The sequence below is a fragment of the Pleurodeles waltl genome, chromosome 4_1 (assembly GCF_031143425.1).
Source record: "Pleurodeles waltl isolate 20211129_DDA chromosome 4_1, aPleWal1.hap1.20221129, whole genome shotgun sequence".
Lineage (NCBI taxonomy): Eukaryota > Metazoa > Chordata > Amphibia > Caudata > Salamandridae > Pleurodeles > Pleurodeles waltl.
In genome coordinates this window covers 114616418-114642918 of record NC_090442.1, presented here as the reverse complement: position 1 = coordinate 114642918, position 26501 = coordinate 114616418, and the positions used below count along the sequence as shown (strand labels likewise).

General features: G+C 44.6%; 1 protein-coding gene across 3 annotated transcripts in view; it reads left to right on the top strand.

Moving 5' to 3' along the window:
* LOC138287442 (putative glycine N-acyltransferase-like protein 1B) overlaps positions 1-26501 on the top strand; it is a 253972-nt gene that overhangs the window by 43963 nt on the left and 183508 nt on the right. For 2 of the 3 annotated variants that reach the window (XM_069227866.1, XM_069227868.1), the window contains exons 2-3: positions 625-731; positions 2778-2885. In XM_069227866.1, coding sequence (XP_069083967.1) covers positions 651-731; positions 2778-2885 — 189 coding nt within the window. In that variant the 5' untranslated portion in view covers positions 625-650. The remainder of the gene's footprint in view (positions 1-624; positions 732-2777; positions 2886-26501) is intronic. The other variant, XM_069227867.1, reaches the window with a different exon arrangement.

Genomic DNA, 26501 nt, shown 5'->3' with positions numbered 1-26501 from the left:
TAAACCTGCATGCGCTACCACATATTAGGGGCCTACAGGTAGGTTGTCAGAGCCAATTATAATTGCACCTAATTTGCATATACCTTTTAAACAGAGCCCTGGCCCTGGGCCTGGTTTGCAGGGCACCGTCAGAGTCAGTACCCACCAGTATCAGTCAAATAAATGTGGGTGATCAGGGTCAAAAGCATGACTTTCTCACATCGAGCTAAAGCATAAGCAAGATAGTTGTAAGATTTTTTTTAAATTGCTTATATCAAGGCGAAGCTGATCTCTATGCTCTGCCCAAATAGAGGGACTACTCAACTACAAAGCTCACCTTCAAAATGCTGCAAGATATTCTTTTTTTTGCCTCGTTATCAGTGGAAGATTGTCCTGATTAAATACATAGTGGCATAGAATGAAAACTTTTATCACCAGTCCTCGTAGTCTAAATATGGTGACGAAACCACACACAATTAAACTATATTGTAAAGTGATGGATTAAAGAACAGTGGTCCAATAGGTGGAAGCTATCCACCTTTGGGAAAAATGTGATGGAATCCTATATTTTCTACTGTACTTGAAGTAAATAGGTCTGACCATATTTACCTTGGTCTTTTGTGGCCTGTCTAATCTTTTTTCCAGAGGCCTTCTTTCTGCTGCATTGATTCATGATGCTGGCTTTAGAGAGATCTGAGGATCGAAAGCAGCTAGAGGAGCTCCTTGCCCAGAGTGTCCCTGAGTCTATGAGGGTAAGGAAAGGGAGAATGTATCTATGCTTTTTGCTAGCCATTTAACTAGTTTAACCAATGTTGTGTACTACCTAGTTCAGTGTCTTGCATGATTTATAACAAAAGCTTTCTGGCTCCCCGAGAACTTTGTATCAGTGTGACGTAATCACTAGAACAGGCTGTAATTAAAGCTTGGTTTAAAATGTTGGGGTTCGCAGATACACACAGAGGAATAAAGATGTGATTTACAGTTCAGTGTGTGGCCTAGTCATTCATTGGGTACCAGGCATTGGGAGGACACTACACCAGCGCAACGGCAACCCTGTGCCTGCAATGGGGTATTACCTTAGTAAAAAAACAGGCCAGACATTTGTAGCCTCTTGTCCTCCTTTCACCGTGCAGGTAGGAAAGTGGCCTACTTTTGAAAACAAGGCAGAGATCACTTTGCAGGCAGGTGCAATGAGTGATTTTACCTGCCTCTTGGGGGGTCTATAGGACCACCTTCATCCTCTTTCTCTTACCATTGGGGAGCACAATGACAGTCTTCTCAAATCCGTAATACAAATTTTGCAGAGGCAAATTGATCTGAATAAATGCATGCTTGAGACCATGCTGGAACTAGTATAGCACCAGTATTATCTGTATTACAGAAGGGGCCATCCAAGCATCTGCCACCCTTTTGTTATACCAAAGTGCCAATGCGGCCATATTACATAACTGTCCTGGGGAGGCCATAGGCATTTTTGACCGCTTTCTGCATCCTCCGGGCTCTCTGGTATTACAGAAGGGGCCACAGATGCTGGTGCTGCCCCCTTCTGTAATGCAGACCATGTCAGCATGATCTCAAGGGGGTGTTCGCTCATGTGCAAGGCAGCGTTTCCTCCAACCAAGTGAAGAAACATTTGGCTTCTGCAACCACACCATAAGACAAACACAGGCAAGGAAGGGCCACTGCTTGTGTGCTACATTGAGGTGTTGCCCCAGTCAGCCATTTGCCTCCATGAGGGTGCCCATTGAAATGTTGGAAAAGGATCCTTAAGGATCCCTGTACATCCTCCTGCAGACAGCTGTAGACATTCGCTGCACCCCCTTTCCAGGGGATATCTGCCCACATTTTAAACTGAAGGCCACGTTGTAGCCTGCTCAGTAAAATGCAGTCCGGTTGCTTTATGCACCCAGTCCATCTTTCACTTATGTGCTGTTTCCAGAGCAGCTGTGGGTTTGCACCCACAATAGGAATAGTGCATTTGTTGTGACACAAGGCCATGTCCCAGTTTACGTCAAGTTCACAGACCTAACTGTGCCCATGGCACTGACTGAAACAATGCACCATATTTAAGATGCAACCCCAGGGACCATGTTGCACTAAATGTCTCCGTGGCCCAATGGGCATGTGTACCTGCTTTCTGCACCTTGACGCCCTTTGATATTACAGAAGGGGTTGCTGCTGCTTGCAAAGCCCATTCTGCACATTGTGCAGTGTCTACATGTGTGCCGGTGCCATCTCAAGGGGTGTTAACTCATACATATGGGAGCCTAGATTCGTAAAAATAAGAGAATACTTTTTTTCCACAGCTTTGCCATAGTGCAGATGCGAAATGCAGAGGCAAAGGAGCTTTCAGGAGGCTCTGCGCACCACATGTATGTGCACTCCCATGGGAGACCATCCGCAGCAGGTCACAGGGCCACTGCAGCCATCTTCCTTCATGCAGATGCAGATGTAGTTACTCACAGAAGCCACCTGCAGGGGATCTCTGTTACCTTGCAAAGGTGGCTTGCAACAGCCAGTCCTTTCTTCACTAATTCGCTGTTCCCAATGTCGATGAAAGTTCACAGTAGCACTGGAAGCAGCACATTATGCATCGCTGCGCACAGTGGGATTGTGTGCTGTATCCATAATATGGTCCAAAGTGTATCTGCCCACATGAGTTTACTACTATCTGATGAAATCATTTCAGGAATATCATCCCATTGTTCATATTTACTAGGTTTTTGTGATCCTCCTGTGTCTTTGAGATAAAATCCATTTGACACCTGTTTTATTTACTTTCATTTGCTTTATTCCAGGTCTATGGAACTGTTTTCTACATAAACCGTGGAAATCCTTTAAATATGGAGGTCCTAGTGGACTCCTGGCCTGACTTTAAAACTGTGATTTCCAAGCCACGGTCAATGGTGAGTAAAATGATTGATCTTGTCATGCGCTGGTCCATACTGTGCCCATCTGTGTTTTAAACAATAATTCAATATTTCTAGGCAACCTTAAAGTTGGCGAGTTTCTCCTGGTGAGGCATCACTTTGTAACCTTTTCTATTTATTAGGGAGCTAAATACATTACCATCAGACAGCTCTTTCATAGATAATGCGGCATGCATTTGGTCTTACAACACAGGTAACAGAAAACATTGTGTTAGATCCTACTTGATAGAGGTACAACATTGTTGGCAGTCTCTTTATTGCGTTCTGGGTCATTGGCTGTGAATGATTGTTTCTGTTTAGCTTTTGCTTTAGTCCTAAGGCAAAGACCCCTATTTTATCAAAATTCATCTGTCAAGGGCATAATAAAATGTTGCAGGGTGCCATCCTTTTTGGATCCGGCAGCTTTTCCAGTGATGGGCATTGACCCCCCTTTGATCCAAAGTCTGTGGAAACAATGCTGCCAGTTGAGGCCCTGCCTACTCTGCTGCTTTTACAATATTTCTGCATTACCTTATTGTGGCTCCATGACCCCTGGAAATGTATCAGTAGTGGAACTAGTCTGGACAATGACGTCCTCTCTGCGAGGATTCAAGACTGCTTAGGTCAGGCACGTTGCACTGGACAGAGTTGAGGCCTGGTGCAAGACCGGAGAGAGCAATCACAGCAATGCTCATGCGGAAGAAGATATGAGAGTGAGAGGAGGCCCTGGCCCCTCCAATTTCCACACTCTTTTCTCCATCCCCACATACTAGGGGAAAATGCAGCACCCTATTCCGGGAGCAGCACTCTCACCTAAAGAGTTTGGTGTCGCCTAGCAGAGCCAGATAGGGAACATCGACCTCAGGCATACTCCTCAGGAGCTGCCACACAGGAAATACCCAGACTCATTGCTGCCCTGGGGTTTGAACTCACAAACATACACAGCACAGACTTAGGGTAAAGATGCATCACTGGCCTCTGACAGAGAATGCACCTGTGTGCTGGCATGAATTTTATGCCCTCTGTAAACAGTGTTTGAATAACTATAAGCATACCCATAATACTTCTCCCTGTTCTCCCTGTTACACTTTTAGGTGCTCTTTAAAGGAAATTAATGGGAGGAAAAGGAAAAAAAGAAAAGGCACTATTTCACTCTGATGCATACATCAGCTTTGAGACCCATCTCATTTGCTCAGTACTTAGAGGTTAGTTCAAGACCCTGTAGTACTTCAGTAGCAAAAATGCAGCAGCAACTCTGAAAGTTGGCATTCCGCACAGATTCACTGTGGTCGATGCTGCTGGTACATGATTGAAACCTGACATGCCACATATCCGAGCAAAAATACTCAAGATAATTGCTTTTTTCAGAGTCAGTGGCTGGAAGGTATTGGTCAGCTCCAACTACAGTGGCAGAAGTCCCTCTTGAAATACTAATCAGGGAATTTACCTCAATTAAGGTTGCAGTAAGGTTATTGGGGAAAAAAAGTAGGTATAACATACATTTTGTAAACATTTATACTGAAGAGTAACTGAATAAATAATCATGAACAATCCACTTATACATGCAAAAGAGGTAAAAAGTACTAAAAATAATAATATAATAATAATAATAAGTGAATACAATAAAAGACTAGGGGCCAGGTGTACGACCCTCAGTGTTTGCGACTCGCAATTAGCATTTTTTAGCGAGTCCCAAATTGTGAGTTGCAAACACTAATGTACAACAGTGTCTGAGACACTGTTTGTCAATCTCAAATGGCTCTCAAGGGACATGCCTCATTAATATTCATCACAGGGATGTCGGCCTACTGGGAAAGCAGACTGCTTTGATAATAAAGCAAGCCAGTTTCCTTATAGGAAATTGGGATGCATTTCAAAAATAAAAATGAAACGTTTTCTTTGCATTTTTTTAGAGTGGGCAGTGGTCAGTAAGAACCACTGCCTGCTCTGAACAAAATGTTGGTGCCCCCATTCACAAAGGGGAAGGGGTCCCATGGGGACCACTTCTTGTTTGCGATTGGGTTACCGGCTACATCAAGGATTCAGCAAAATATTAATGTTTTTCAACTGCTTTCCCTGTGGCAAAACATTCATACATACCAGTGTGACTCACTATTAGAAAGGGGCATCCTTTACACGCCCCCTCCTAATATCGACTTGCAAAAGAAAAAATGTGAGACAGTTACAAGTTACCAACTCGCATTTTGCCTTTGGTACATGCCAAAATGCATTGTACAGGTTGCCAACGGCCCAGTGGTGTCGTTCATCTGGCCCAAAATAATAAGTTATTCTTGGATATTTTTCTTTTTAGGGAGGAGTAGGAATGTAAGAGATAAGCATGAATGGGTGATAATGGTCAGTATATAAATGTCAGTCAAAGTTACAGTATAACAATTTAAAGGGACAATAGTAAAAATGTAAATACTGAGAGGAGGGAAACAGTGAATTATTGGAGAGCAGTCAAGGGTTACGAATTTAAGGGGGTTTGAAAGTAGCAGGATCTGAGATGGGATCAATGTGAGATAGGACACTACCTGTATTTAAATGATTTGTGAGAGATTGTCATATAAGATCCATATTGTGAATATGAAAATGAAGTGTGGAAATTGTATACAATCTACCCAAGTAATGATGCTGCGAAATTGCATACTACCATGCTTTACCTGAAATGTTTGATTAATTTTATTCCAGTTTGGGGTAATTTATTAGAATGCAGGGGCAATTAAACAGTAAAGTCGTTTTTTATCGTAATGAGGTAGATGACATTGGTCAGTCAAAGAGCCCATGAAAACTGAGATAATACTAAACAGAAGAGAGGTGTGAAAAATATGATTAATTTGTTTCGAGACAACTAGCCAACAACAAAATGTAATAGGGCATGAGAACAATATGTGTTTGAGATCACCTTATGCAGGATCATGGCCAACACAGAGCTTCAGAGTTAAGGGTGTAGTTGGAAATACGAAAGTGGAGTAAAGGTGAGACTACTGTGTAAGAAATATAGCTTTGAGTAAGAATAGCACTTCTGCATGTTTTATAAAGTTTAAGCCACAATTTATTATTTAGGGAAGAAGGCCATGAGCAGTCAAAGTCAGTTTCCTATAAAAGCTCAATATGAGTTTTGAGACAAGAAGGAGGTGTAGATGTTAGAGATTTATAATTAAGTGATGGTTTAGGTCAGTGGTTCCCAACCTGTGGTCCAGGGACCCCTGGGGGTTAGCGAAGCCTCCTCAGGTGGCCCGCGACTGCTTAGAAAATGAAATAATATTAACAGATTAGGTCCCCAGCTTTCAGTAATGACTTACTGGGGGTCCCTGGATTCAAAGTATTATTCAGTAAGGTTCCCTGGGTTCCAGTAATGATAAATTGGGGGTCCACAGATGTCAAAAGGTTGGTAACCACTGGTTTAGGTAATATAGAGAAAATATGAAGTAGTGGAGAGAGCGCTGAAGAGTTAGAAGCATTATCAGGTAAAGTAATCAAAATATCCCATGAAATTTTGATGAGGAGGGAGAAATTGAGATCGAAGGAGGAAGAGCACTGGAACGTTTGTTGGAATTGAGAAAAGATGATTTGGTTATTATCAGGGAAAACGTCCCTGACTCAAATAATGCCTTACTTCTCCATGCCTTCCAAAAAATACGTTTATTACAAATTTAATAAGGTTAATATACCATATGGGCACCATGAAGAAAGTTATTGGGGGTACGTATATGTGTAGCAGAAGGGGAAGGTAATAAGTGGGAAGCATGATTAAAGATTGCGGTAGAGAGATACATAGGTGTAGAAGAATAACAAAGACATTCTTTGAAAGAGAAAGGAGAAATGGGAGATCTTTCTAAAGTTAATCAAATAGGTGAAGAAAATAGTTGTGATTTTAATAACCAAAAAGCCACTTAGCGAAGACCAAAAGCCTTATGATATTTTTGAAAGCTAGGAAAATTAACACTTCCTTTTTGTTTGAAGTGCTTGAAATAGGGTAAGCAGATGTAGGGTTTCTTATTATTACATGAAAATTTTGTTAATAGTGATTCGAATTTCTTAAAAAAGAGCTGGGGTATGCAAACAGAAATCATGGATAGAATATAAAGAATTATGGGAGAGATCATCATCTTAATTGTATTCAAATGACCCAACCACAAGTCAAAACAAGGTGACCAGAACAAAGAAAATCTTTAAAATTTTGCGAAACAGGGATGGCAATAGATTAGAGAGCCATATTCCTAGAAACTTGATCTTAGTGGAAGTCCAAGTGAAACCAGAGGAAGAGATTGAGTGTTTGGTACAGAATTTGTTTAAAGGAAGGATTTAATTTTTCTAAAACTTTATTTTGTACCCAGAAACCTCAGAGAATATGAGTATATCTTGAGAAAGGGCTGGTTGTGAAAAGAAGATTATTATCAGCATAAGCTGCGGTTTTAAATGATGATTGTCATAATGAAAACATGAGATTGATGATATTTAATTTAATTTTAATAAGAAATGGACCTAGGACAAGAATGACTAGCAATGGAGATAAAGGGCAATCTTGCCACACTCCCCTATTAAGAGAGAAGTATTGTGAAGATTTACTGTTGGGAAGTACCTAGGTCTTTGGGGAACCATAAATAAAAGAAATGAGAGAAATGATATGTGGGCTACAACCATGCCATTGCAATGCTTTAAACGTAAACTGCCATTTAAGTCTATCGAAAGCCTTTTCCGTGTCAATAGTAATGGCTGAAAGAGGATAACCTTAACTTAGTACTTTGCTAAAAATGTTGAAAAATAATCCTGTATTATGTGAGCCCATATGACCTTTGATAAAGCCTACTTGTTCTGTTCCAATTAACTGGGGTAAAACAGATTTAATACGTAGAGCAAGACGTTTAACATAGATTTTACATTCAACATTTATCAAGGAGATCGCTCCACAAATTTTACATAAGGAAAATTAAAGCTTTTACGAAAGTACCTTTGTTATAGTGAGGGCAGAAGGGGCTGAGAATAGGTTGAGCAGTTTAGGAAGTAATAGAGAGAAAAAGTAGAGTACGATTCAACAGAAAAGCCATCTGGTCTGTGTTTTTTACCTTTTTTAGGGAAACTAAAGCTGTATTAATTTCTGGAAGAGAAATAGATATCTTATTCTAAACTAGAGAAATCTGGATTAGGATTAGAGTGTTTGGAAACTAAGGAAAAGATGCAATCAATGTAGGTTCATTGCAGGGGTGTAAAATGATTTTTAAAATTTTACAACTTCCTTGATGAATGTCTGATTCTTGATATAATGATATACCTGTGGAAGACTGTAAAGAATCAATTTTGTGACAATCTTTCCTCACCTTAAGATAACTGGCTAGAGGTTTCCCGTTTTATTAGGGCCTCCGTAATATCTGGAGCTGCTTTTTAACAAATTATTTAAGGCACTGTCAGAGGAGATTTTATTAAAATGCACCTTGACATCAATTACATCTTGGAATACATCATTAGAATGTGAGTAGTAGTATTTATGTTCCAATTTCTTAATATCAGCTAACAAAGTTGTTTGTTGGGTAAGGAAATGCTTTTTCTATGCAACATAAGCAATGATGAAGCCCCCTTGCTGTAGCTTCAAAGGAATCCCATAGGAGTTGCAAGTTTACTGGAGGGTTTTGATGTCTGAAGAAACAACTGTTGGTAAAGGATGTGAATGAGGAAGAAAATAGTGTGTCTGACAGTAAAGAGTTGCTAAGCGTCCATTGAGTGGGAGGTGGTTGTGGGGGAAATAAGTCAAAATCACCTACAACTGGTGCATAGTATGTGAGTAGGATGGGTTCAAGCTCTGCTTTGATAACGTTACAGGACAATTGTTTGCTTACAACTATGTGATCTAATCTAGAAAGGGAGTTTTGCCCAGGAGAGACGAATGAGTAATCTCTAGATGATGATGGGTCAACTAAAGCTCTATGAGATAGAAAAGGGTAACACTGTTTATGCATTTTATGTGGAGTAAATTTAACAGTGGATTGTCTATCACGAAATGTGTGACATACTTGGTAGCAATCTCCACCTAAAAGAAGATAATCATCATTATACTGAAGGCATGTTTTTTTCTAAATCCTACCAGAAAGAAAATAATTTTGGGTTGGGGCATAGACATTGAAAACAGCAATAGGTATCTTATTGATAGATAATTTAGCAGCAATCCATCTACCACACAAGTCTGTTTCCTGTGAAATAATAGATGCTTATTACAAAGAATAACAACTCCATTCTTCTTGTTCTGTGTAGTAGAGTCCTTAGGACTTCACTAACCCAGGATTGCTTCAATTTTTGTAACTCTGAATCTGTAAGATGAGTCTCTTGGAGAAGTAATAACTCATGTCAATATCTTTTCAGATGCAAAAGAACTATGCTGATTTAAATTTCTAACATTCTATGTTATAACTGGGAATGTAAACAATCACACAGCATATGGTAATAAACTGGCCAACAATAAGTATAGGTTAACAGGAATTGAGAGTTAAAATGAGTAGTACAATACAATAAAAAAGGGTAAAAAGGGAGGGGAGGCACGAAGAATCAGTAATGGAAAAGCAGGAAAGGGGGAAAGGGAAGGTAGAAATGGAAATTGAAACAAAAGACAGTTCTTGCCACAAATGTGCCAACTGAAAAATGTACCAGTGGGTATTTAAACATCAGGGTAGGTCTGGGTGTGGCACATCATGAGGATGACAAGATTGAGGCACCACGCCACACACAAGGCCAAGACCATCAGTCAATTAGATGGTTTGAACAATATCATATGCAGGTGACACTTAACTTATCACCTCCTGTGGTCAGGACCTGGAACTAGTTAAGTCTTAGTTCACTAGCTATATGAGAGAAATTGCTTATTGGATGCCCAAAAATGGCCTCCAATTGAACAGTGGGAGAACTGAGATTGCACTATTTGGCAAAGGTCAGGAGCTCTGGTCGGCGGACTGGTGGCCAATGGAATTTGGCCCTGCCCAAATCCTAAAACAGGTTGTAAAAAACCTGGGCATTAAGCATAATCATAACTTTTCTATGAAAGATCAGACTACCCGCGGTATCTGCTTTGCCTCTATGCACCTTCTGAAAAAAAGTCTGCCTTTGGCTTCCTCTGATGTCTAGAAAGAAACTTGTCCAGGTACTATTCGTGAGTCACCTTGACTATGGTAATACTTTACTTGTGGCTGTTAACAATACCCTGTTGTCTAAATTGCACGTAGTGCAGAATACAGCCACACTCCTGATCTGCAAGCTCCTCTCATGGCCCTCCTCCGTACCTATGACAACATAAATTGAAAGCAGGAGTTATTGTCCAAAGGGCCCACAGAATACACACAAGAAAGCTCAAACCACAAAATACTCCAATACCTTTAAAAGCCTTTTTTCTACACTATCATCAGGCACATCAAGCATTCATTGCAGCAAGGAAGCAGCACCACTTGCCCCTTCACTTACAAGGACTGCTAAACAGCAGTGATGGACCATTTATCTCTGGACACACTTGAGAAAAAAAGAGATATATTGGTGCTGAACCCTAGCATATGTATGTGGGACTCCAGTTACAGACTACTGGAGCCAGCCATAATGTTATTGACCATTGACATGAAGAATAGGGAATCACATAAGCCAGAGGCCCTGTAGCATCATGTAGACAATATAGACTCTCAGTCATGGAAACCTCAAAGCCAGGAATGCAAGTGGTTGGACCAGGTATTAACTACCCCCGAGGAAGGTGGGGTGGCCAAGATGACGGCCACAGCGGATGCTTAGAACGAGCTCTGCTCATGGCCCACCACTAATTGGCAAATATTCCTGTCCCAGAGGTTTGCCGGGACTCCCACACTGACGACGCGGAGCCTCCGAGGTCTCCGATTTCCAATGACACCGAAATTGACGCACAAGACTCCATGATCGGAAAACACCGCGGCCGTGCTGAGACCGCAAGCCGAAGGCGGAGGAGGAGGCCTTCGCCCGAAGACGCGGAGCTCGCGGGAATAAAGAGAGCCAGGCCCCAGGACGCCACACTGGGCGATAAAGAACGGGACGGACGGCTGCCAAAGTAAGTCTAGGCCCCCGGGGGGACTCGCGAGGTACCAGGACGGCCCTTACGCATCAGCGCTGCGGGACAAACACAGCAGGAGGCTGCATCACCTCAACGAGCGCAGGAGAGGAGGGGAAGATGGGCGGCCACACTGAAGGGGAGCCCTGCTGATACTTACCCCCCCATATTACTGAAAGGAAATAAGTACAGAATAAAAGAAAAAAAAAAAGACTACGAGGCACAGACTGCATTGGGGAAATCTGAAAAAATACAGTCTCAGAGAGGAAGGGGACGGGCCCCCCCTCATTCCAGGAGGATTATATAAGTCTCTCTTGCTGCTAAAGAAGGGGAACTAAGACCTTCTCCCCCTATTCGTACTGAGATTAATACAGAGGCGGATCAGAGGCTGCAAATAGAGACACCGGTCTCCCCCCCACCTCTCTCCCTCCTCCAAAACTTTAATAATATACCAGTAGGAAACACTGCGAGACTCAAAGATATTGGTACTCGGATGTTTGCCTAATCCTGAACTGCGCAGCATTGAGGAGGGGTGACACACTCACACCAAGCTGACTTAAGTGGCCCCAACACCAAGCCAAGACAAACAAGGCAAACTTCTTGAAAATGACCACCCGGTGACGCAGGTTTAACCAACCGCGGCATCCTTAAACAGTCAACAACACTACTGACCAACACACAAGGTACCCCACCGGTACATGAAATAAGTGGCGATCAGACAACGCAGGAACGAAGTAGGATGGCAGGACACAAAAGGTATCTGGACTTTGTCATGGCACTTTAAAGGGACACAACATACGACGAAATCCGTGCAGCTGGCGAGTTGCTTAATAGGAAGTATAACCACGGGCAAACATGGTTAAACCAAAACCACTGAGAGTACACACTAATGCAGAGGCAGGGACCCCCCTCTCTGAAGGAGAACCGGGGAATCAAGCTAATGCTTTGCAAAGGATTTCCGAAACCCTGACCACCCACTCGGCGCAATTCGATAAAGTGCTGCAGCAGTACTGAACACCAACACCTCACTGGAAGGGAAAATAGACTCGGTGGTCCTTGAAGTTAATCTCCTCCGCGCGGATCATCGGCAACTAGCAGACAGAGTCACCATCACTGAATCGGAACTTGAAACGACCCAATCAGCAATAACTGAAATGAAGGCTCAAATGAAACAAATGGAAAACGAAATAACACTGCTACAACGAAGAGCCGAGGATGGTGAAGGCCGTTCACGTAGAAATAATGTTAGATTCTTAGGAATCCCGGAACGTTTAGAGCTTCCTAACACTGAACATTTCCTGGAGCAATGGCTCAAAGACATGGTGCTACACCAGACCACACCATCAATGCTAGTAATAGAGCAAGCACACCGAGTCCCGGGCGGACCACCAAGGCCGGGCGCTCTGCCCACTGATAGCAAGATTCCTAAACTATCGAGACCGAGATCAAGTGCTGTAAGGCTTCCGGACTCAATGCCCCGTCCGCATGGAGAACACTGAGATTACAGCATACCCGGACTACACAATGGAAGTCCAGTGTAAACAGGCCACTTTTATTAAAGTGAAGCAGGTGCTCCGAGACAAGAACATCACATACTCTCTCTTGTTCCCGGCCCGAATGAGAGTGATAGAGGCGACAGGAACCTCTTCTTTTCATCGGCGGAGGATGTGTGGACTTGGCTGCACGCCAAGGGACTGGTCGGTCCCATAGGTGGACCTGATGGCAATGAAGAATGGCTGGTACAGCGTCCCCGTCGGAAGAAAAAAACTAACATAAGGATAAAAACACGCCCCTCAAAGCTACAGGCTGTGGATGCGCAGGCACAAGCCCTCAAAGAGGCAAATATGTTTGCAACAATACAAACACTGATCAGAAATGAAAACAGAGAAATGGACTCAAACTCTTCACATGGCCATCTAAGTCTCCCTTTGTCACCACTAATATTTGGCCCCGATCTAACACCTCGCACGGCTGATGACATATGAAACACAGAAAGTGGACTCAGATATGCTAAATTCTGATGTACACAGAGAAGGACAGGAGACACAAACGGCCCAGGAACTCCAGTGCAGACAAGTACACCAAGGTACAATGACTCAGATACACTACGCCCCCCCTGGCTGGAAGGAAAGCAGACAGGGACACGGAACTACACATTGGATCTGCCTTAATTCTAAAGCCGGATGAGGTTGGGAGTCTGGACGACCCAACTGTCAGGGAAATTTGTTTATCTACGTGGGCCAAGACTACTCGGACACTAAGAATCTCCTTGACCATGCCTCCACACCCACATGGGTTACCGAATGGGCCTTAAACTGAGTACCGTATTGAAGGCACCGGTTGTGCCGCACAGTTGGTTATGGTTTTGGTTATTGTTAATTTTACTACGCCATTATGCTTTCCTCAACACGTGCCATGTAATATGTGCTCGAAAGGGGAGGGGCTGGGGGGCACTCTGCCGATGGGGACTATCGACTGGGAGGAGGGGACCGTGGTGGGAGATTAACTCAATGTCATGTCTATATATAACTTTCTAATCTGGAATGTAAGAGGGATGGATAATACCTCCAAATGTTGCAGAATATATAATCACCTTAAACGCCATACAATACACATAGCAATACTTCAAGAAACCCATCTCATGACTGACGAACTGAGCAGAGTAGGCAGACAGTGTGCGGGTACGATATATGGCATGGAAACATCGGCATATGCAAGGGGAGTACTAATATGGATAGCCCCGGGGTTCCATACACAGTTCAACACAAGCAAATAGATAAGGACGGGAGGTATGTCCATTTGGGAGGAGAATTCGATGGGAAACAATTGTCTATACCAGGAATATATGCACCCAACATTAAGCAGGGAGATTTCCTGCTGTCTACTTATGCAGCTCTATCATGGGATCCATCAATACCCAGCATATGGGGGGGAGATTTCAATTGCGTACCAGACGTATGTATGGATCGATCTCACCTTCCACTCGAGGGCGCCCAGAGTCGGAGACTCTCACAAGCGCTGCGAATGTGGCTGATAGAAAGGAGATTACATGATGTATGGAGGAGCTTGCAGCCCGCAGATAGGGAGTACTCCTTCTTCTCCCCGGTACACCAACTCCACACTCGGATAGATTTGCTACTGTGCTCGAGTGAACTCACTCAATTCTTAGTCAAGGCATCATACCTAGCTAAAACTATAACAGACCATTGCCCATTGGTGGCAACAGTGCAATGGGGCAGGTTGCCCACACGCACTCCTGCCTGGCGATTACAGCCTTCCCTGCTGAGTGACCCCCCCTTCCGAAATGAGATAGCAGAGGGAATAGACTCATATTTTAAAATAAATACAAATTCGGCAACATCAAGGGCAGTGGAGTGGGATGGACACAAGGTAGTGATAAGAGGTTTGTGTATGGCGGCGTCTGGTGGAGTTCATTGAACACTAAGGCCCTCATTACAACTTTGACGGGCGGCGGAGGCCGCCCGCCAAAGTTGCGCCGCAGGAATACCGCACCGCGGTCTGAAGACCGCGGCCGGCATTCTGAGTTTCCCGCTGGGCAGGCGGGCGGCCGCCTTAAGGCCGCCCGCCAGCCCAGCGGGAAACAACCTTCCCACGAGGACGCCGGCTCGGAATCGAGCCGGCGGAGTGGGAAGGTGCGACGGGTGTTACTGCACCCGTCGCGTATTTCACTGTCTGCTATGCAGACAGTGAAATACAAGCGGGGCCCTCTTACGGGGGCCCCTGCAGTGCCCATGCCATTGGCATGGGCACTGCAGTGGCCCCCAGGGGCCCCGCGACACCCCCTACCGCCATCCTGTTCCTGGCGGGCGAACCGGTTTTCCTGCACTGACCGCGGCCAAAGCGCCGCGGTCAGAATGCCCTAAGGGGCACCGCCAGGCTGTCGGCGGTGCTCCCGCCAACCGCGAGCCTGACCGCCAGGCTCGTAATGAGGGCCTAAATGTAGAACTGAGTAATATCGAGAAGAGACTACCGGAGGTGGAGAGGGTGATGGAGAGGGACAGAGGGGACGGGAGGAATATGAGTGAACTGAAAAAACAATGGGTCGATACTGATTCGTGTTTGCGTAAATTTGATTACCGACACTACACCGCACGATTACATGCCGAGGGGGATCGCTCCAGCAGGTTGTGGTCCTGGCTGGTGAAAGGAGGACAACAACAATACACCATAAACGCTATCCGGTTAGATGAAGGAAACATCGTCAATACACAACAGGAGATCAACGAGGCCTTTAGGAAATATTATGCCACTTTGTACAGGTCGGGACCCCCCCACCCAAAGAGCAGATGAGGGAGTTCTTTCAGACAATTCAATTAACCCAGCTGACGGAGCCACAATTGCAAGATCCGGAGAAGCCCACAGAGCTGGATGAGATCCAGCAAGCTTTGAAACAAATGGCCCATAATAAAGCCCCAGGGGGGGGAAAGGGCTCCCGGCAGAGTATTATCAGGTCCTCGCAACGCAAACGAAAACACCAAATCTGGAAATGCTGAAAGAAGCATATGAGCGTGGCCACCTCCAAGAATCACAACGGGAAGCAATTATAGTCCTCCACAAAAAATGGACGTGACCCACTGGATGTTCGGTCCTACCGAACCCTGTCTTTATTGAATTCCGACTGTAAATTGTTAGGAAAAGTGCTAGCAAATGGTCTTCTCCCATTGATGCCAACACTAATCCATCCGGATCAATCCGGCTTCATACCCGACCGCAGTACTTACACAAACATAAGATGCCTTTTAAGATTAATAGCTGAAACCCCAAAATTAGGTCACTCCCGAACAGCAGTTTCCCTAGGTGTAGAAAAGGCATTTGATACACTAGGCTGGCCATACCTGATGGAAGCCCTAAAACACATGGGCTTTGGAACCACATTCATACGCTGGGTTACAACGTTGTACGCGGACCCGAAAGCCAGAGTTAAGACAGGCAGCACAATTTCTGAAAGGTTCACGATAGACAGAGGAACTAGACAGGGATGCCCCTTATCGCCACTCTTGTTCGCACTGGCTATTGAACCACTCGCAGCGCGACTACGACATGAGGCGCCGAACTGGGGAATCCCAGATGGGAATGAAAATAAGGTTGTTTCCCTATATGCGGATGACGCACTAATATACCTGGGTAACCGATCGGAATCCTTACCTGATCTATTACAACTATTAGATACATTCGGAGACATATCATGCCTGCGAGTAAACTGGGCGAAATCATGTCTGTTTCCGATGCAATCAACTCTGCATCCCCAGAGAGAAACAATATCCACACACAATTTACAATGGTGTTATACCACCTTCAAATACTTCGGGGTACAAATATATCACGACGAACTGGACCTCAGAGAGGGGTATCTAGACCGAACGATCAGATCCATAAAAGGCTTGATGCCCTTTTGGTGTTCACTCCCACTGTCACGCATGGGGAGAGTAGCAGTAGCTAAGATGATAATATTACCCCGAATCTTGTATTATTTCTTGGCCTTGCCGATCAAACTCCCCAAGAGCTACTTCGCGTCCCTAAATAGCCTACTAACAGACCTTACGTGGAACACAGGACATCGTCGAGTGGCCCTCACTAAAATCTATATGCCACTAGAGAAGGGGGGATGGGCGCGCCTCATTTTGAGCTGTACTATGCTGCGGCACAAATACACTCGATCAGGGACTGGATGCGTAACCCACAAGACTCAAGGGGCGAATGGTGAGCACTTTGCTAGGACAATCGAACGTATTAAATTGGCTCATCGGCCGAGAAAATTCACCGCAATGCAGTAATACGATGATGGAGGTGGCGGAATGGATATGGCGCCGATATGTGATGACGAAGGGACGTACACCGCCGTACTCACCTAGAATACCATTACTAGCCACTCTGGGATTAAACAGCATAAAAGGACAGTTCAAATTAGTTACCTGGGTCACTAAAGGCGTACACACAATCAGAAATATATTCCAGGAGGGACATTTACTGTTGTATGAGACACTAGCCAACACGTTCGATTTAGGCAGGGGCGAATTTCTAGCTCATATGGCACTACAGCAAGTAGTGCGCAATACTTGGGGGAACAACAATAGCAAGCCTCACACCTCGACGATACTCCACGAGTTATTGCTGGGGGCCGGTGAGCAATCAGATATCTCCTGGATATACAAGATACTGCAGGATTACCCAGAAGAAGTTCAGACACAGGCAAAAACCAGGTGGGAGGCGGCCTTGCTGTCACCTCTACCTACACAGAAGTGGGACCCAGCACTAGCAACTACACGAGAGGTGTCACGCAATGTCTGTTTCCGGTACACACAATTTAATTACTTACACCAGACATATCTGACTCCAGCCAGGTTAAAACATATGTTCCCACAATCAACCCCAGACTGCCCAAGATGCGGGACGCTGGAGGCTGATTTTCTACATATGATGTGGAGCTGCCCTCCGGTGTTCAGTATATGGCAAGAGGTGACGACGCAGATGGCTACCTGGACGGGACTACCCCTGCTCCCTACCCCGGAGTCCTGCTTATTAGGGTTGCGCTCAAGACGAGGAAAAGACAAACAGAGACACAGATGCACTGACCTCACGTTTATCTTACTTAAACGCTTAATAGCAATACAGTGGAAATTGCCCAGCGCCCCAGACATACACCAATGGACGTCAGAGATGCTACACTGGGCTAAGGCAGAAACACAGGTACTACACACATTACACGACAGTGGAGTGAAGATAAAGGGGGCGGACATATGGGACTCCCTCATACAGCAGCTTGAACAAAAAGATGACACGAGACCCCCTTGAACCGTGAATATATTACCAACATGTATGTTTCCATGTCAAACACTGCCACTCCTAAGATTTTAATATAATGAATAGCTGGTTGTAGGAAAGTCCTCCTTTTTTGCCTGATCACCCCCACTCTTTTTGGATAGGTACTGGTGGTTACTGACTCTTGGCTGTGCCCTGGGTACTGCTTACCAGTCCCAGGGCCAGTGCTCTGTGTAAAATGGATATGCAAATTAGGCTAATTATAATTGGCTAAGTTAACCTACCTATAAGTCCCTAGTATATGGTAGGGCATGTAGGTTTAGGGACCACAGCATAGGTGGTGCACACCTAGGTGCACTGCTGAGGTGCCCAGTGTCATTTTAAAAGCAAGCCTGCCTAGCTGGCTGCTTTTAAATTAAAGTTATATGCAAATTCGACTTTGGAATTAAAGGTACTTCCAAAGTCTTACACTACCTTATTTTTACATATAAGTCACCCCTAAGGTGTGCCCTATGTGCCCCTAGGGCTGGGTGCCATGTAACTATAAGCAGGGACTTTATAAAAATAGGTTTATAAGCCCTGGTGAGGTAAAAACAGCCAAATTCGTTTTTCCCTCATTGAAGTAAATGGCCTTCATAGGCTAAAATGGGCAGACTTTATTTAAAATTTTAAAGTCTCCTTAAATGTTGCATACCAAGAATTTGGTATCAAATTAATTGTTGTAATAAATCCCACAACTTCCAGTTGTTGGATTTAATATAACTTGTTCAGGTAAAAAGTTTAGACTTTACCTAAAAAGTTGCCAATTTCAGCTCTGCATTGTTTTTGCTGCTGTGCTCTGATTGGCCAGCCTGCAGCAGCTTCTGCCAGGCTACCTTGATGAGGTGTGAAGTGGCCTGACTTCACACAAAGGAATGTGCTTGGGGGAGAGAATCTCCCCTCAGCAGATGGTGAGGCAGGAAGGGGGAGGGCGGCCAAACTGGTCTTCAAAGGCAGAGAAGGACATTTGGAGCACCCAGCAACACCCCCACATCCTGCAACCACAGACAATTAGGTGCCCCCTTGATTAGATTAGGAGAGGGCAGGAGAGGGGTGTGTTTATGATTTTTAGCCACACCAGTGGGTGGGCTCAGCCAGATCTATCCTCCAAAAATCAGATTCATCCATTTTGGATTTTTAGAGACTGTTGCCTTCTGGGATGGATTTTTGCCACACTTCCCAGGAAGTGGTCATCACAGGGGGACGACCCTGTCCCTGATTGGAGAACCAGGACCCCCCTGCTTTTCACCCAGGAGCAAGGATAAAAGTGGCAGACCTGCACCCACACCTCAGATCCCCACCAAATTTCAAGAAGAAGGAACTACAAGGAGAAGAAGGACTGCCCTGCTGGACCCCTGGCCTGCACCTGGACCCTGCACTCAGAAGGACTGCACCAGCTGCACACTTGGGCTTCACCACAAGAAGGACTTTGCCTGGCTTCAACTGGTTCAAGGAGGGACTCCCTGTTTGCTACAGGTGAAAAATTGCTAAACCAGAGTCCCCTGCACCAACTCCTGAAAAAAGAGACCAGTTGACCACTGCCCAGTGGCCAAAAAGGAGTTTGCGCCAGGTGCATTCTGGGAGTTGAAGTCCGCACCCCCCAAGGACCATCACAGAACTTCTGGACCCTTGGGGTGAGCTGTGAACCCCCAAAAGAACCTTAAAAGAACATCTGGGTGAAGCCCCAGAAGTTTGGAAAAGATTTGAGAAATTTTGAAAAAAAGCTCCATAAAGTGACCGACCCGCCGCGGAAATTCTAGCCGGCTTGCCTCAACCGCGACCCGGCCTGACTTCGTGGTTCGTCCCGGTAAAGAAAAACATCCGAAAAAGAGACTAAGTCCGAAGGTAAAAAGTTGACCGGGACCTCCCAGCCATCGTATCCGAGAAGGGCTCCACGGACGTCAGATCAAGATCCAGGTTTACCCCGGTCGAAGGATTTTCATCTCGAAAAAACGACTAAGTCCGAAGGTAAAAATCACCACCGAGGAAACCGACTTCGCGTATCCGGACAAGGGCTCCAGGAGGTCGGATTCAACTGGCAGGTTCGTCCCGGTGAAGAAAAACTTCAAAAAAGAGACTAAGTCAGAAGGTAACTTTTTAACCGAGGCCTCCCGCGACTTGTAGCCGAGCAGGGCTCCATCGCGGTCGGCCTGAAACTTTGACTTTGCCCCGGTCCTGGTGCAACCAGATGACCCGATTGGCGCTTTTTGTTTCTAAGCGCTAGAAAAATAATAATATTTTAAAAATTCATATCTCCGGTTCCCCTGAACCAATTTTATTCGTTTTTGTGTCATTTTAAAGATAAAAATATAAACTATTTTTATAAATTGGTTTTGGATTTTTAAACTGTTTCCTGTGTTTTATTTAATTACTGTTTTGTGATATTTGAATGCTTTACACACTGTCTCCTAAGTTAAGCCTTGACGCTCGTTGCCAAGCTACCAAGGGTTGAGCTGGGATTAACTTACTGAGACCTAACTGTACCTAATTGGAGGTTAGTGGCTTGTTGCTAGGTGTAGGTACCTACCTGCCCTTACCAATAACCCATTTTCCAACACCGGTCACCCCCCTCATTCTGTGGATAACCTCTTGCTTTCCCCCTTCCTCTCCCCGCGGTTGACCGCCTCTTCCCTTCTCCACCTGCACCCCCCCTGTGCCCTCCCTTTCGTTCCCCCCTTCTGGATACTCCCCCCTCAATCGTTCGGACACATGTTGAGATCGTTCATGAACCTTTTTACTTCCAAATGGCATATCACTGTTAATTTGTTTCTTTTAGAATGCTGTATAAGAGACCTGTTGATGTATCTTGTGGACAGAAGAGATGTACTAGATTCAAGGCGATCTGACATTATAATAATTTGCTGATATGAATACCTCACTGTAAAATAATGGATGAAAATTAATAAACAGATATTTTTTTTAAAACTACCCCCGAGGAAACAAATCTCTGCCTAAGGGGACCTTCACTGCTGTCCTTGCCATAACACTACATCTTCAAAAAAGTATAAGAATGGAATATAACACAAAGAAATGGGCTAAGAGAGCTAAACCTGGGGACTAAAGCTCCTATTGTAAAGGAACAAGTCTAGATCATTCCTGAAAGACTGAAACCTAGCTGTTGTTTGAGACAGTACTGTTTTACTTTTCTTACCATATTGTGGAAGTCGAACAAAGATTGTCCTCAATACTGTCTGATCAAGGATGCAGAAGTAATATATAAATAGGCACCCTCTTCTACTGCATAATACAAAATATTGCAAGGCTTTCCAGCTGGGCTAACCTAATATGTTGCATGCGCTCTACTGTTATCCCTGCCCTGAGAAACCGTAGCTTTTTATTTGGCATTTTGACCCAGCTGGAACCCTGGACATCTCTCATATCCCCTGGTCTGTTATTCAGCTCTGTCATACTTCTCATCAACATATTGTGTGAGAACAGTTGGAAGGTTTCTGTTATATTACTAGAGTACAGGGTGAAGGGCTTTGGGACATTTTGCATTCCTGTTTAAAGTAAACATAGGGGGTCCCTAACTCCTTGTAAGCACCGATGGTTACAGCCTGCCATAATTGTAGCATTCCAGAGATGGTTTCCCACAAATCATGCAAGGATTCACCCATTAATGAAATGCTTTCCAAACCTGTTTCAAAGAAAGCTCAAACATGTAGTGAGTGGAGCCCTGACCCGATTGGAAGTAGGGAGCCATCCCGACATAGATCTTCACCAGCAAGAGCAGAACCTCTACTGACTAGGGCCTTTATGGAGGAAATCTGGTAGGACATTGAGGACATTTTCCAACACATGGGAGAGCTCAGACAAATGATTTCCACCTGTAGTGCTTTCCTCTTATCTAGTTTCTAAGCACTAACATAACACAACAGAAGTGCACTTCTGAGGTCAAAGAAGACTTTTATTGTTGTTAATTCTTCCCCAACCACAATTTGGGGAAGTCATATTTATGTATGACGAATTAGTAGCTTTCAAGTCCGCGTTAATCAAACAAAATATATCAGTTTGCAATATACACAGCAGGTTATATTTATAAGATATTGAATGCAAAGCAAAACAAATACTTCACCGTGTGGGAACTATTTACAGCTTCATCTTTCTAAGGTCTGCAAGCTGATGACCCCTGTCAGCCGCGAGAAAGAGATTCATCTACCCACACGGGATTGCTGGCAGCTGGCGCCAAGCTCCAGCACGAGTTCCGGCAGATTCGAATCTGACCCTCTGCAGCCTGTTACATTCGTTACAAAGGTGTGCCCCCTCCTCTCAGACCTGGGAAACTGAGCAAGCCTTTTGGAGACTGGCCAGGTCTCCAAGACTACTCCTGTTCCCAAGCTCAAGCAGAGAGAACAACACCATGTACCCTCTCTTATCATGTCTAGTCTACTGTGAGAAAAACATCTTGGTTCTCTGGTGCAAAAACACAGCTTGGAAAAATACAGCTTGGATTCTCAACTGCAATGTCTAACTCCACGTTAAAGGCAATAGGCAGCTAACCTAAATATCAAATGCAATGTCATGTTAAAGGCAATAGGCAGCTAACCTAAATATCAAATGCAATGTCTAGTGTCATGTCAAAGCCAATAGGCAGCTGAGCTGAATACAAAATGCAATGTATAATATTATGTCAAAGCCAATAGGCAGTTAAGCTGAATACAAAATGCAATATATAATATCATGTCAAAGCCCATAGGCAGAATATCTAATAGCATGTCAAAGTCAATAGGCAGCTAAATTGAATACATCATGTCAAAGCCAATAGGAATGCAATGTCAAAGCCAATAGGCGGCTAGACTGGATACAGCATGTCAAAGCCAATAGGCAGAATACAGAATGTAATGGCTAATGCAATGTCAAAGCCCATAGGCGGCTCAACTGAATACAGAAAGTAATGGCTAATGCCATGTCAAAGCCAATAGGCAGAATACAGAATGTAATGACTAATGCAATGTCAAAGCCCATAAGCGGCTAAACTGAACAAAACATACCATGTGCTACTGGTGAACATTGAGCAACTAATATGCGCAGTGGTGAAACACAAAGTCATTGGTCAAAACAAACTCCATCAAATGGCAGTACACCACCCTAGAGAGTAACAGCAACACAAGAGAGGGGGAACTGGATATGTATTGGTGGAAAGTGATGGATCCTCCAAGAGAAAAACCTAAACCTTGGAGCACAGGTCTCAAAGATCAAATATTTGCAGCCAGGGGCCCTGCGTGGTGCCAAAAAATGGGACATTGACTTCTTTGTTAACTGACTTTTCTAGCTTATCCTACTGGGCCTCGCAATAACAGACACACAGCGAAATAGTGCACCTATGGTCAACAGAATAGCAGGCCATGGAGGATGGGCTCCAGATATCCTAACATGTCTTCAACACTTCCACCAAAAAAAAGCTATCATGGACACAGCACGCCAGCTGAACACTGTCCAATTAGAAAGACAGTAGAAACTGTTAAACACCATGATAGCATTATTCTTATGTTTTACTCTGCTGGTGACTATTTCAATCCTACTGTGTTGTATGGTTCTGGTTATTGCGGCTCATGCCTTAATATCTAAAATGCAGTCGTTTTATTAAAACATTATATAAAACTTATACTGCCTTTGTCATTTGTATATGAGATCATACTGTAAATGAGAGAGTTGGTTTGGATCTGAGTGACCACGACTTCCCTGAGAAGTTCCAAAGATGTCATGTGCTCGGCTGCCCAATCATCTTTTCCCTTTGGAAGAAATGAGGCACTGCTAGTTAGCCGGAGCAAAACCTGGATTTAGGGTGACAGATTTCCTTCCACGTGAGCCAGACTCAGTCCCCCACACCGTGATCGATCCTGCTGCCTAGAAATCCAGTAGTCTCATTTAGGATAATGAGAGCCCACGCGACATGGCGCCGCCAACGATTGGTCTGGCTCTAATTTTTGGGTCCGGCTGACTCTCTCGGTCTCATATATATTTTGACTCCTCGGTTCCGTAAGTGGAGACGTCCGTGGGGCTGAGGATTTCCGCCACCACGGGATAGGTGCATCCTATTACTTAGTGGTCGGTTGTTCAAGCTTGAACTTTAAAAGGAAAAACCCCTTTATTGGTGTGCCTTCTCTACCCAGGTGCTGTTTATTGTCTAGATGGCGAATCCTCTAATGGTGCAAGTAGCGCTTAATATGCGCCAACCGCTCACGGGACATCTGTTACCACATGGCCTGACAGTCCAGGGGGGTCCGGTCACTTCTGTGGTGGATGCCCATGCAGCCTATAGAACAGATCTTTTTTACTCTTGGGTCGTATTTCCAGCAGTTGATGGGGGTTCAAACACTTTTCACTAATACACTGTTGCGAATGTCCCTGGATAGTACAGGGCATATGCATACTTAGAGATACCTTTATCTTATCAAGAACACAATAATTGGCTTGATGGCGCTCTCCCACACACTGTAGCACAAGTAAGGTTAGGTCCACTGAGTAATGATGGTCCGACCTGGCCTTTATTGGCTACCTACACACCATATCCTGCGGTTGCTAATTTGGCAGTGGCTGACGTGCGTCGTTTATATATAGACTTAGCAACTACATACAGAAGACTGGTGCAGTTTGTAATGCAGGCATTAAATATTAATGCAGCGCGTGCTGCTCCGGCACACCCACAGGCAGTGGTTCCGGGTATCAATCCGGCCACTGTACACTCAGTTATGGGTAAGGTACCGGCTAAACGAGAGGAAACTCCATTTTGGCTGGCGCAAAAAATGAATACGCTGGAAGCAGTATTTCCCCATACGGGACCTCAGGATAAACATAGAATATTGACGATGTGTTTGCCGTATGGAATGGTTCCTCCAGTGGACCTTTGTAATACCTGGGGTACGGTGTTTGCCGCGCTCTACACTACAGCACACGGTACACCAACATTAGCTAATCTACCGGAAGTGCTTAAACAAATTCAAGATGAATATGGGGCTGCCCCCGCCTTAGATTTAGGCATGCAGTTGATGAGCAATTTTGCCGCAGTTTCTTCTATTATTTTGAGTAATCTCAAGGGAGAGGCAGTAGCACTAGCAGTGCGTATGCGTCTTCAGGACGTTCCGCAGATTAATCAGGAGCGGGAACTCCCGAGAATAATAGCAGAAACATATTCCAGTATTGGTCGCGATAGCCTAGGGGCTAGACCGCAAAAACCCCAATTGCAGGGTAAAAATAATAAAGATAATGCTAAACAACAGCAACCTGAGGGTACTAAAAAGCACTGGGAAAAGAAACAGCAAACACCTAAGAAAGATGGGGTACAATCTCCGCAAGCGGGGACCCCGCAGACTAGGTATAATCTCAGGAATAGGGATAATTTGAAGACGCCTGATAGATATCAATATACTGATACATGCCAATCTCGTTCCTTTCAGGACTCCTCGGACAAGAGAAGTGAGAGAGGTGGGCGGTCAGAGCGGAGAACTGAGTACGTGAAACCGAGACAGGAATCACAGCGCTCAACTGAGGTTTCTATTAAACAGGAAGAGAAACCACTCCAACAAAAGCAACAATTTAAAAAGAAGAAGGTGGCAGCAGTCTCAGTTAGACATGCCACTCAAGAAGAGAGTTCTCTTGACGAACAAGACATGGGCGTTGGCACTGTTAGACAGTGCGGCAGAGGTCACAATAGTTCGCCAGAGTCTTCTAGAGCATCTGGAGGTGAAAGCAACTGATGACTTCATACAAGTCGAAACAGCAGATAGGCGGGTCTCTGATCCTGATAGAGTATATAAAGTAACTCTGCAATTAGAAGGGGACATTGACCGCATTGTACATGCCATCTTTTGGGACCATGTGATAAAATCATATGACGTTCTGCTGGCCGAACAAGATTGTCCAGTTGGGGAGGAGGTTATTATACCTTCATTCTCACCGCTTGTTCCGAGAGAACTGACGGAGTCCTATAGTAAATCATGGGCTCTGGCACAAGCTCCCGCCCTATATGGAAATAATGTGGGGTGGGATAGACAATCACCTTTGATGATACCAGCCCAAACCAGTACTCCACCTCCACCTTGCTGGCGTCTGAGTCGGACTGGAGCTCTCTGCCCTTTACCAATCCAGCCACGGGCCCATCCATCTGGCCCATCAAGACTCACTCTCATTTCATCAGTCCATAAAACCTTAGAAAATCAGTCTTGAGATATTTCTTGGCCCAGTCTTGACGTTTCAGCTTGTGTGTCTTGTTCAGTGGTGGTCGTCTTTCAGCCTTTCTTACCTTGGCCATGTCTCTGAGTATTGCACACCTTGTGCTTTTGGGCACTCCAGTGATGTTGCAGCTCTGAAATATGGCCAAACTGGTGGCAAGTGGCATCGTGGCAGCTGCACGCTTGACTTTTCTCAGTTCATGGGCAGTTATTTTGCGCCTTGGTTTTTCCACACGCTTCTTGCGACCCTGTTGACTATTTTGAATGAAACGCTTGATTGTTCGATGATCACGCTTCAGAAGCTTTGCAATTTTAAGAGTGCTGCATCCCTCTGCAAGATATCTCACTATTTTTGACTTTTCTGAGCCTGTCAAGTCCTTCTTTTGACCCATTTTGCCAAAGGAAAGGAAGTTGCCTAATAATTATGCACACCTGATATAGGGTGTTGATGTCATTAGACCACACCCCTTCTCATTACAGAGATGCACATCACCTAATATGCTTAATTGGTAGTAGGCTTTCGAGCCTATACAGCTTGGAGTCAGGCAACATGCATAAAGAGGATGATGTGGT